The sequence below is a fragment of the Clinocottus analis genome, unplaced genomic scaffold (assembly GCF_023055335.1).
Source record: "Clinocottus analis isolate CAN_PGR_092001 unplaced genomic scaffold, fCliAna1.0.p SCAF_12, whole genome shotgun sequence".
Classification (NCBI taxonomy): Eukaryota; Metazoa; Chordata; class Actinopteri; order Perciformes; family Cottidae; genus Clinocottus; species Clinocottus analis.
The window spans coordinates 4,868,527-4,879,683 of NW_027175843.1; the positions used below are offsets into that span (position 1 = coordinate 4,868,527).

The window sequence follows — 11,157 nt, forward strand, 5'->3', positions numbered from 1 at the left end:
CAAATTAAAAAAAGTACTATCGTACATGCCTGCGTCACACATGTCTGCTCTTCGAACCTGCAGATCTCTGAGACATGGGTCCACCAGTCAGAGGATCAGCCGGGGGAAGTCACTGGAGACGCTCAGCCAGGATGTGAGCACACACACACACACACGCGCACACACACACGCACAGACACAAACTCTGACACATCGTATCAGACGCTGGAGTGTTTCGTTCCTCAAAAGAATAAGAAAAAAAAAAAGATTTAGCAAAAGAATAAACAACAAAGTGTCTTAATCATCTCTTCCCCTCCCCACAGCATTCCAGTACGGTTCGATACCGTAACGCACAGAGGGAGGACAGTGAGATCAAGATGATCCAAGAGAAGAAGGAGCAAGCGGAGATGAAAAGGTATTCTCTCACACACACACACACACACACACAGCGTTAACACCTGTCAAATATCTGACAAAAAGGCATCGCCGTTTCCCGGCTGTCCCGCGTAATGACTGTTGTGTTTCTCCCGTCTGTGTGCAGAAAGGTCCAGGAAGAGGAATTGAGGGAAAACCACCCGTACTTTGACAAGCCTCTCTTCATCGTGGGACGGGAGCACCGCTTCAGGACCTTCTGCAGGCTGATTGTTCGGGCTCGCTTCAACGCGTAAGACGGGTCGTATGTCTGCATGTGGTCTGAAGGGGTTCACAGGTTTCAAGTTGGTTTGCTCAGTAAATACACAAACATGATGGTTTACTCTCCTGTCTTTGATTACTTTATAGCAATGTTGTGCCCATGTTTACTACTTTAATCTGCAGCATTGGGTGAATAACTGTGAGTGATGCGGTGAGGTTTTTATTAACATGTCAACATTTGTCTTTGGTTGTATGATGTCATATCTAGATCCAAAACTGACCCCATAACAGGAGCCGTGAAGAACACCAAATACCACCAGCTGTAGTAAGTGTGATGAATTATTGATCCCTTCACTCTCACTATTGATCTGTCCGCTCTTCAGCGGTGGAATATTTATTCCTTTTTATTACCTGCCTTTGTGCTTGCCCTCACCCCCCAAAAAAGGAATGGAAATTGTGAACGGAGGGCCCATTATGCAACCTGATCATAGTTCATGCAGAGCACGCGGTCTGATTATTAAAATGAGAGCTAGTCCTTTGTATCCAATACTGTTGGTGCCTGGGAGATTTAAAAAAAAAAGGTTTTAACTGACATCCTCCTGCAGAACGGATTACACACACACACACACCCTAAGTTATTCACTCTCACTCTCTGATACATCTCCTCACATATCCTCCCACTCCCATCGTCTGCCTCCCCTCTCTTTCCCTTGAATTATCCCTGAGTTTGTGCTGGTTTGCAAACCAAATAGCTCTCCTGACCCACTTACAAGGAATAAGCCATTTCTCTGTGTAAACCCTGTGAAAACAACGATACGCTAACGTCCGTGTCCCACGCAGCGATCTTCTGGGCCTCGTCACCTATCTGGACTGGGTTATGATCGTGGTGACCATCTGCTCGTGCATCTCCATGATGTTCGAATCGCCCTTCACCAGGGTCATGCATGCGCCCACGCTGCAGGTACGGACAGGGGCCGCACAAGCGAGTGAGCGAGCCATTTGGGCCACCATTCGGGGGCTGCGACTTTGCCGTTACAAGCCCCCCCCCCCCCCCCTGCTCCTCTCGTTTCAGATCGGGGAGTACGTGTTCGTGATCTTCATGAGCATCGAGCTGAACTTGAAGATCATGGCCGACGGCCTGTTCTTCACCCCCACCGCCGTCATCCGAGACTTTGGAGGAGTCATGGACATCTTCATCTATCTTGTGAGAAATCCTCAACCTGGTGCTGTTAAAATACCGGGCATGTAATGTTCAAAGAGTATGCAGTCGAAACATTTTGTCGGGGACATATGCACAAGGTCGCTAAATCAAACGATGGAGCCGTGGCGTGAACACACGTTGCAACTGCAACGATGTCTTTTTTCCTCTTTTTTTTCCTCTGCCATAACCGTTGGCCGCCGTCCCTGCTCTTGGTCTCTCCTCTCCATAGGTGAGTCTGATCTTCCTGTGCTGGCTGCCTCCTGCTGTCCCTCCTGAGTCTGGGGCTCAGCTGCTGATGATGCTGCGCTGCCTGCGTCCGCTCAGGATCTTCAAGCTGGTACCCCAGATGAGGAAGGTGGTGCGGGAGGTTCTCAAAGGGTTCAAGGAGATCTTCCTGGTTCGTTCTCAGCCACAATTTAACGCATTGTATTCCTCATGACACGCAATCCATGTTATTCCTCATTGATGGGCACTAAATGTGCATTAACATGGCGCGGTCTTCTCGTTCTTCACTTACAAAATCTTATTCGGGAGAGAGCTCGATACACCTCGGTGCAGTGTCATGTTTAATGTGATTTACTTGAAACCTGCAATGATGAGGCTTGAATGTAACACTGTGAAACTGTAAAGATGGTCTCAAATAAGGCTTTAAAGAACTATGATTGTGATTAAGTATTTATGTTTTATAGGTGACGCATGCAAGCAAAATACCAGCAAGATTTGCACATTAATGGATCTTATTCATCTCGTTGTTATTGCATTTCTGGCGTTTGTGTTCCCTTTTTGCTTTCGCCTGCCAAGGGCTCTGATGATATTATCAGAAGCTTGCAATAGCTACCCATTATCTCTGGGTCGGACGTGGATTTCCCCAGCTGAGTTCTCCACATCCGCAGCCGCCTGACATCCTCGGCTTGCTCTGTGATCTGACACTCGTGGATTACGTGCAACTGTCCGTACCTAAACTCTTGATTGATTCCCCCGCAGGTTTCCATTCTGCTCCTCACACTAATGCTGGTGTTCGCAAGCTTCGGGGTTCAGCTGTTCGCCGGAAAGCTCGCCAAGTGCAACGACGCCCATATTCACAAACGGGTACAGCTAGAAGCCTAATCTGCTCACTAAACCCCGCCCCCTCCCATTCCACACTCCCCGCGAGCTGAACAAATGCAAGCGCTTTTACCTGTCAATCAATAATTCAGTGTTGACTTTCTTAACAAGTCATTGTACTGCTTTCAGCTTGTGCCAAAGCAGATATTTTATTTGATAGAAAACCCTTTTATGATGGTTCTTTTATTTTTTTTCAAACAAGATTTTGCATTTATGATTGGTGTGCATTAAAATGATCCATTTACTTGCAAAGCAATGAGGCAAAACATGTTTTCAAACTGTTCAACATAAGGGTTTCTTATGCAAAAACAAGTCCAACTTTTCCCCGTCTGTTCGCCGTGTCAGCAAGTGAGATGTTTGAGTTGTTAGTTCAGACAACACACCTGCTGAACCACGTCACTCACAGCTGCTCTTACGGTTGCTTCATTCTGTGTTTAACCGTGTTGTTGGTTGCAGGTCGACTGCCGCGGTATATTCCGAATAAACGTCAGCGTTTCCAAATTCCTCAACTTGAAGCTGAGGCCTGGAGAGAAGAAACCTGGTTTCTGGGTACCGAGAGTCTGGTATGGGTGCTTTTGTTATCTTGTATGTATCTTTAGTATTTGTATGTATCTCGGATGGTTTTTCTTTTGATGATTGATGTATCAATTCCGTCCTCCCTCAGGGCCAACCCTCGTAATTTTAACTTTGACAACGTGGGAAATGCCATGCTAGCTCTGTTTGAAGTGCTGTCACTGAAAGGCTGGGTGGAGGTCCGAGATGTCATCATTCACCGCGTCGGATCGGTATTGAACCTCACCTGACCTCACCTTTGCACTCTCCTTTTACTGCTGCCGTCTACCTCAATAGATGACATTGACAGTGACAGTTTAAATTCCTCTGTGCCTGCAGATCCATGGCATCTACATCCACGTCTTTGTGTTTCTGGGATGCATGATTGGACTCACTCTGTTTGTGGGCGTCGTCATCGCCAACTTCAACGAGAACAAGGTAAAGAGAACCTCGGGCAGAGATGTAGCATCATGTTTTCTTTCAAGCTTTTCAGTAATTGATGCTGCAACCAAGCTGGCAACAAGAAAAATCACTGCCTCTGGAATGTTAACATGTGTGTCTCCCGCTGCCAGGGCACCGCCCTCCTAACGGTGGACCAGAGGAGATGGGAGGACCTGAAGAGTCGACTTAAAATAGCCCAACCTCTGCACCTGCCCCCCCGCCCAGGTGCTCACACGCAAAAATATGAAGCCAAATGTTTTGGCTAACATTCTGCAATACAAAGCAGTGGCATAAATCATGGCGAATATGAATTGTGTGTGTGTGTGTGTGTGTGTGTGTGTGTGTGTCCGCATTTAGTTTAGCGTCATTAATCCCTATTTAATAGTCCTTGTTTTTCATTGAGGACAGACGCCTCCCAGCAGTAGTAATGCAGAAGCTGAATAGGAGAGCAGACAAGGTGCATGGTGCATGTCACGTGCACAACCTTCTATATAAAATTCCCAGTGTTTTAAATGTTCACGTTTAAGCGTATTTCATCCGCATTAAAAAACTTTTTTTTTTTTAAATTCACATTCACAGAGAAGATAAATGTTGCATTTAAATTCTTCCGCGCTCTTCAACTGCGTTGCTGTCGATCCCAATCCGAAACGGGAATACGGAGCGCTCGCGCCGCTCTTTCTCCTGTGATTAAGAGACGTGAGAATAGTCGAAAGTGCCTCGGAGGCGGTGTGGGAAAAGGCCCGTTGGTACGGCCGAGGCTGAGAACTAACAGGAAATCAATGGCTTCAGCCGTGCCGCTGACACCGGCGGTATCAACCCGACTTTGATCCGTGTCCAGAGGCCCCTCTGCACCGTCGCCATGCGCTCGCTACTGGTAGATCGTTACAGGGGCGAACTCGCACGGTCCGACTGAAGAGACGTTCCCCGTGGTCAGCACTCACTTGTTATTCACGTTCATTAGACATTAAACTCGCTGCTTTGACGTTGACACTGCAGACAGCTGTGACAAGGATGTGTTGTGATCAGGATGAAAACGATATTGCTCTCTTAAATCAAAGCGACGCTGCTGACACATGAAACAAACATTACCCATGTGATTGGGCAAATACAACCCCGGAAACCCAGAGTGCAGTTACAGTCCTGTGCAGTGTGCGGAACGCCCGGTGGCTCAATACTCAATACACAAGATTTCATGAATGCAAGCATGACCTCGGCAAGAAGGCGGCTCACACAACCACACAACAACTAAGCTCCGCAGCAGCACACGCACACACCCGACACGCAGACCTCGACTGGGCTTCTCCTCCTTTGCCGTTCCTGGCAGTCGAGAAGAGAACGGAGACGACGTCCAGCTTCAATCCAGGTGCTCCCGAACGGCACTGAATCTAATTTGGGCCAAAGACGATCCAATTAGGTCCTCAAGCAGACGCGGTGGACAGGCTCGCATCCCGCGTCCTGTCACGGACCTGGCTGGGTGCAACATTCACAGCGGAACATTGTCTCTCGCACTCACTACTCATATTCGTCAGTGCATATTTTGCGCTTTGAATAATAAATATCGGGCACTGGAGACTGTTGCAAACTTATTTTCAAAATGTTCTTAACATTTTAGAGACCACACTTATTAAGGGGACTCAGCAGCAGTCCATGAGTGCCATCTGCTGGACAGAGAGGGACACTACCACGGATTCAAGCATCAGCTGCCTTTTTCTTTTTTCTTTTTTTAAAGACCACTGCTTCAGCCAGTTTAGACATTCTATTTTGAATCACTGACTCCAGACCTGGACTGTATGAACATGTGGAAAGAATTTCCACAGAAACAGTGCTGTGTTATAAGTGTGGTCTTCTATCTGCCTCACAGAAAACGGGGGCTTCCGGGCCAAGATGTATGACATCACTCAACATCCCTTCTTCAAACGGGGCATTGCAGTGCTGGTGCTGGCGCAGTCGGTGCTGCTCTCAGTCAAGGTCAAGCCTCATGTTGCAATACAGCACGCCATGTCATTTATATAAGTTCCTAGTGTATTTATTGTGGGATTTTTGTCAAGAACACTTATGATGTTCCAATGCGCCACACTAACATGACGTGAACGGACTCACTGACATGCGGGTGAATCTGCTTTCTTCTCCAGTGGGACGTGGACGATCAGGTGACATTTCCCCTCGCCACCATGTCTGTAGTCTTCACCCTTATATTTGTACTGGAGGTGAGCCTGTGACCCTCATCCGTCACTGTAATGGTTTGATCGCCTGCACTTGGCATAGACTTGTGTGTGTGTGTGTGTGTGTGTGTGTCTCTAATGTTACTTGTTGATGTTCTCCAGGTGACCATGAAGCTCATAGCCATGTCTCCCGCGGGCTACTGGCAGAGCAGACGGAATCGTTACGACCTGCTGGTCACGGTGTTGGGCGTCATCTGGATCGTCCTGCACTTCTCCTTACTGGTTCGGCAAATTCCTGTCACACAAAGGGAGCATTTTAGAAATTCTTATGGAGCCAATGTTGCATATAACTATATCACACACCCATCCCCTCTCCCCTTTCTAGAACGTATATACCTACATGATGGGCACATGTGTGATTGTCTTCAGATTCTTCACAATATGTGGGAAGCATGTGAGTATTTTTTGCGCGTAACAATCTGCTCAATTTGCCTCCACCCCAACAAAATAAGAATTTGTATCGTGACAAAATATGCTTGCAAACATGTGTGATGAACTCAGGTGACTCTGAAGATGCTGCTGCTGACCGTGGTCGTCAGCATGTACAAGAGCTTCTTCATCATCGTGGGCATGTTCCTCCTCCTCCTCTGCTACGCATTCGCCGGCGTTGTTCTCTTTGGAACGGTGAAGTACGGAGAGAACATCAACCGGTGAGGACCCTGCCTCTTTTTCTTCTTTTTCTGCCCCCTGGTGATGAGAGTTGATGCCGTCGACACAGTAGACGACATCTTCACGGAGCTGTCCGTCTCTCCCGTTGTCACAGGCATGCCAACTTCTCCACAGCGGGCAAGGCCATCACCGTCCTCTTCCGTATTGTCACAGGGGAGGACTGGAATAAAATCATGCACGACTGCATGGTAAGATGGGCCAAAACACAAAACACAAACCACAAATAAAACACGCCATCTATTCCCAAACCGGAAACATGATTCACCTCAATTTGAATTCCCCACATGTTGTTGTTTTTCCTTTCCCCAGGTTCAGGCCCCATTCTGCACCCCAGATGACAAACGCTACTGGAGGACTGACTGTGGGAACTATGCTGGAGCACTCATCTACTTCTGCTCTTTCTATGTCATCATAGCCTACATCATGCTCAACCTACTCGTAGGTCAGTGTGTGCAGGTATTCTTGTATTGGTGACATTGTGGGGACCATGTCTTTTTCACTTAGTTTGAGGGACACAAGTGTGTGTGTGTGTGTGTGTGTGTGTGCATAAAAGCTGTTCAAAAGGATCATAAACGTGTGATTTAGCAACAGCAAGGGCTGTTTCATGCTGCTTTATGTAACACAAGACTGCAGTGCTCATGAAGAACACTTTCATGTGGGTTTGTCATCTCCCCAAAAAAGACGCCGCAGAGTTTATTGCGGCTTATTTTCAGCAGAATGATCAAACCCCTTCATGCAGAAATTATATCTTTTTCACGTAGGTGGCCACCGTAAAGGAAGAGGGAAGGAGGCAAAGCAACATGTCAGAAAGAATCAAAATGAGCAAGAGTTTTAAGATGGAAATAAACCATCTGTTTGAATGTTATTTACAACGTGTATTCTCTGGTTTAGTGGACTGTATATCTATACCATTCACTTTCACAGAGGTTTTATTTTTGTCTTGAAAATTAGGAAGAAGAGCAACAGTGATTGTCACATTAATGCAAGTAAACTCAATATTTGAGACGAAACATGAATTCAAATTGTCCTCTTGCTTAAGCCAGTGTTATGGGATGCATTATTATAACAGAAGGGGTTTTAGTCAACTCATTATAATATTGTGATTAGTTTAGTCCCTTTACAAGGCAGTGCCGGTGACTCATTGCATCATAAAATAAATAGCTTTTTACAGCTATAAAGGGCACCCTAACAATCTGCATTTATTGTGATGCAAATGTAGACGATTGATGCATCGTAAAACAAAAACTGTCCATTATAGAATACTATCTTCCGTGATTATTAACATGTCTTATATACCGCTGCAGCCATCATCGTGGAGAACTTCTCTCTGTTCTACTCCACCGAGGAGGACCAGCTGCTGAGCTATAATGACCTGAGGCACTTCCAGATCATCTGGAACATGGTGGATGACAAACGGGAGGTGAGACATTAGCAACAGGAGAGAAGACGAGGACACACCAGAGGGGAGAGGGTGACGATCAAATGGCCATGAGCGAGGCGTAATATAGAAAAGATAAAAGCAGGGTGCGAGCTAATAAGAACGGCTGAAGGAGGAATGAAGTATGGCATTGGAGTAATTAAGTTAAAGTTATTAGGACAGTGTGTGCCTGATTAAAAATGTAACCCCCTCCCATCCCTCTTGCACTTTCTCTAATGTCCATCAGGGGCCAAGTCTGATAGTATAGAAGTCTGTGAGAAAATGGCTCTGCTTGATTTATTCCCTCAGTAAACATTGTAGTTTCAAGTTAATGTAACTTTTAGCTTCCTGTTGTGTCACTTCAAGTTATATATATATAAACACTCAAGGCTTCATAAAGGAAGTCCACAAACCAGTGGGTGATGTCCCAGTGACTACTTCTAATATACAATCTATATGTAATATATCCATAACATGTCATTTTTTAGTTCCGACCCAACTCTATTCACCTTTGTCTCAAGCTGTAACGGTAACCCAACACCCTCCCACCCAACCTTTTACGCTCAGGCTTTAAAGCCGGACCTGCAGATGTACACTTCAGGTCTAAGTCGAAGCATCGTGTCCTGGAATCAGGATGACTAACCCTTCAAATTCTGTTTCCCCAGGGTTTGATACCCACGTCCAGGGTGAAGTTCCTGCTCCGTCTGCTCCGGGGCCGGCTGGAGGTGGACCTGGACAAAGACAAGTTGCTGTTCAAACACATGTGCTACGAGATGGAGCGACTGCACAGCGGAGGGGACGTGACCTTCCACGACGTGCTCAGGTGACCATGGAAACCCCCACACACTTAACCCACATACAGTGTACATGAGTATTTAAGGGGTCTCCAGAGAGTAACAAAAGTTGTACATCATATAATTATTTCAGGGTTTAAAAGTCTCTAAACTTCAGTTCTTGATGGTTGATGGTCTAAAGTGTATTTTGCTTTCTGGTGCTCTTCGGTTTCACAGAAGCATAATCATATTCCACTAAATATGTCAATCTTTAATGTGTGTGTCATACAGCATGCTGTCATATCGCTCGGTGGACATTCGGAAGTCTCTCCAGCTGGAGGAGCTGTTGGCCAGGGAACAGTTGGAGTACACCATTGAAGAAGAGGTTGCCAAGCAAACCATACGCATGTGGCTCAAGAAATGCCTCAAACGTATCCGGGCGGTCAGTCTCCCGACACAGACACAACACACTGGTTCCATTGCTTTCACACGGTCCACACACTGACCACATTGTGTGTCCGCGTGTCCTCTCGCAGAAGCAGCAGCAGTCGTGCAGCATCATCCACAGCCTGAGGGAGAGCCAGCAGCAGGAGCTGAGCCGCTTCCTCAACCCCCCCAGCATAGAGACCACCTTGCCGAGTGAAGACCACACCAACAACCCAGACAACCCCTCGCAGCCTGAGGTGAAGCCCTGCATCCGTATCAACACACACACACATACACATTGTGATGTAAAGCAGGCGCATGGTCTGATCTGTGGTGAATCTGTCTTCTCTTTTAGTTGAGCGGCCTCCAGCAGCTGCTGAGCCCCACGTTGTCAGACAGAGGCGGCTACAGGCAGGACTCTTCAGACCTGGGGAGGCCGCAGAGAAGGGGACAGTGGAGGATGCCCGCAGGTGCGTGCATCTCTGTGTACGGTCTGTAGCTCAGCGTCACAGTTTGGTAGAGGAGACGCTGTTGAATTGAGTAAAAAAAATAAAAAATGCTTGGTGTGTGTCTCTCTGGCTGTGGAAGACCCAAAGATTTATGTGAAAAGTTATTTATTTACACAGACAGGACGGTCTTCGAACTCAAGACATGGTTATTAGCTATATTTCTGGTGTTCCCGCGTCGCCAGTGAATGTCCGGGGGGTCAGCCCGCTTCCTTCTCCATCTTTGATGAGTGTATATATGTCATATGCCACAAGTGCTCCGGTAATAAAGCTGAAATAACAGCAACTTGAGACAAGAATATGGCATTACACTCAATGTTAGAACCCGTTCATTGAAATAAGTAGAACACAAACCCTTCTGAACACGTTAAGATGGAGACATGCAGGTTTGACAAGACAAGAACCAGGCCTTGAACGCTCTTTTCTGTGTATGTGTGTGTGTGTGTGTGTGTGTGTGTGCGTGTGCGTGTGTGTGTTCGTTGTGCCAGGTCATGTGAGTGTGAAATCCTTCGTGTGCAAGATTAACCCCGTCAGCAACGAGGCTTCCTCTGGGTCGGAGGTGAAGAAGTGGTGGACCCGCCAGCTCACCGTGGAGAGCGACGAGAGCGGCGACGACCTCATCGACCTTTAGAGAACGGGCCGCAGCGCTTCCAGCGTGCTCGCCGACCCGAGTCGATCTTTTTTTTTCATCTCTTGCTCGCCCCCTCCACCCGATCAATGAAAACAATGCTTTTAAATAAAAAATCTCTTTTTATCCAGGTTCACAACTGTTCAGAACGAGCTGAAGTCTGTGCGCGCTGGTTGTCGAGACCTTCTTCGAGCGGCCATTTTGACATTGCGGTGGCGATTTTGTACTTCTGGGATAGGTTTTGCTTTTCCTCCGTGATTTCCACTCATCATGACTGCTGAGTTTTTCTACTTGTGGTGTTATGAGGCGGACTGTGGCACGAAAGGACACGTTCCATTCCTGAAGGAAACCGAGACGCTGCTGCTCTTAGTTTTTACCCGCTGCTGTTACACGTCAACTTTTGAAACCCGTAATTACGTTTGTTGCGGCTACAACAGTTTGTCTTTTCACGTCAACGCCTCGTCTCTGTTCTCCTGTTTTCAGTCCATGTTCGTGACAACGTCTCCTCTGATCTTCAGTGTTAATCGTATGGATATAGATTTTCTTCTAGTCACTTTATACTCAAATCAGGCCTCTTGTTCTGGTCGGTGGAACAAGCTAATTAAA

General features: G+C 46.9%; 1 protein-coding gene across 5 annotated transcripts in view; it reads left to right on the plus strand.

Annotated features, from left to right (window-relative positions):
- The window catches only part of nalcn (sodium leak channel, non-selective), a 69,851-nt gene extending 58,989 nt beyond the window's left edge, over positions 1-10,862 (plus strand). For all 5 annotated transcript variants that reach the window (XM_068572121.1, XM_068572120.1, XM_068572122.1 and 2 more), the window contains 25 exons: positions 64-133; positions 303-394; positions 521-643; positions 881-937; positions 1,453-1,573; positions 1,685-1,816; positions 2,043-2,210; positions 2,798-2,902; positions 3,374-3,480; positions 3,582-3,702; positions 3,809-3,907; positions 4,042-4,135; positions 5,772-5,878; positions 6,043-6,117; positions 6,235-6,354; positions 6,458-6,526; positions 6,634-6,782; positions 6,896-6,989; positions 7,111-7,243; positions 8,106-8,221; positions 8,884-9,041; positions 9,283-9,433; positions 9,528-9,674; positions 9,773-9,887; positions 10,412-10,862. In XM_068572121.1, coding sequence (XP_068428222.1) covers positions 64-133; positions 303-394; positions 521-643; positions 881-937; positions 1,453-1,573; positions 1,685-1,816; positions 2,043-2,210; positions 2,798-2,902; positions 3,374-3,480; positions 3,582-3,702; positions 3,809-3,907; positions 4,042-4,135; positions 5,772-5,878; positions 6,043-6,117; positions 6,235-6,354; positions 6,458-6,526; positions 6,634-6,782; positions 6,896-6,989; positions 7,111-7,243; positions 8,106-8,221; positions 8,884-9,041; positions 9,283-9,433; positions 9,528-9,674; positions 9,773-9,887; positions 10,412-10,554 — 2,866 coding nt within the window. In that variant the 3' untranslated portion in view covers positions 10,555-10,862. The remainder of the gene's footprint in view (positions 1-63; positions 134-302; positions 395-520; positions 644-880; positions 938-1,452; positions 1,574-1,684; positions 1,817-2,042; positions 2,211-2,797; positions 2,903-3,373; positions 3,481-3,581; positions 3,703-3,808; positions 3,908-4,041; positions 4,136-5,771; positions 5,879-6,042; positions 6,118-6,234; positions 6,355-6,457; positions 6,527-6,633; positions 6,783-6,895; positions 6,990-7,110; positions 7,244-8,105; positions 8,222-8,883; positions 9,042-9,282; positions 9,434-9,527; positions 9,675-9,772; positions 9,888-10,411) is intronic.
- Positions 10,863-11,157: the final 295 nt, after the last annotated feature.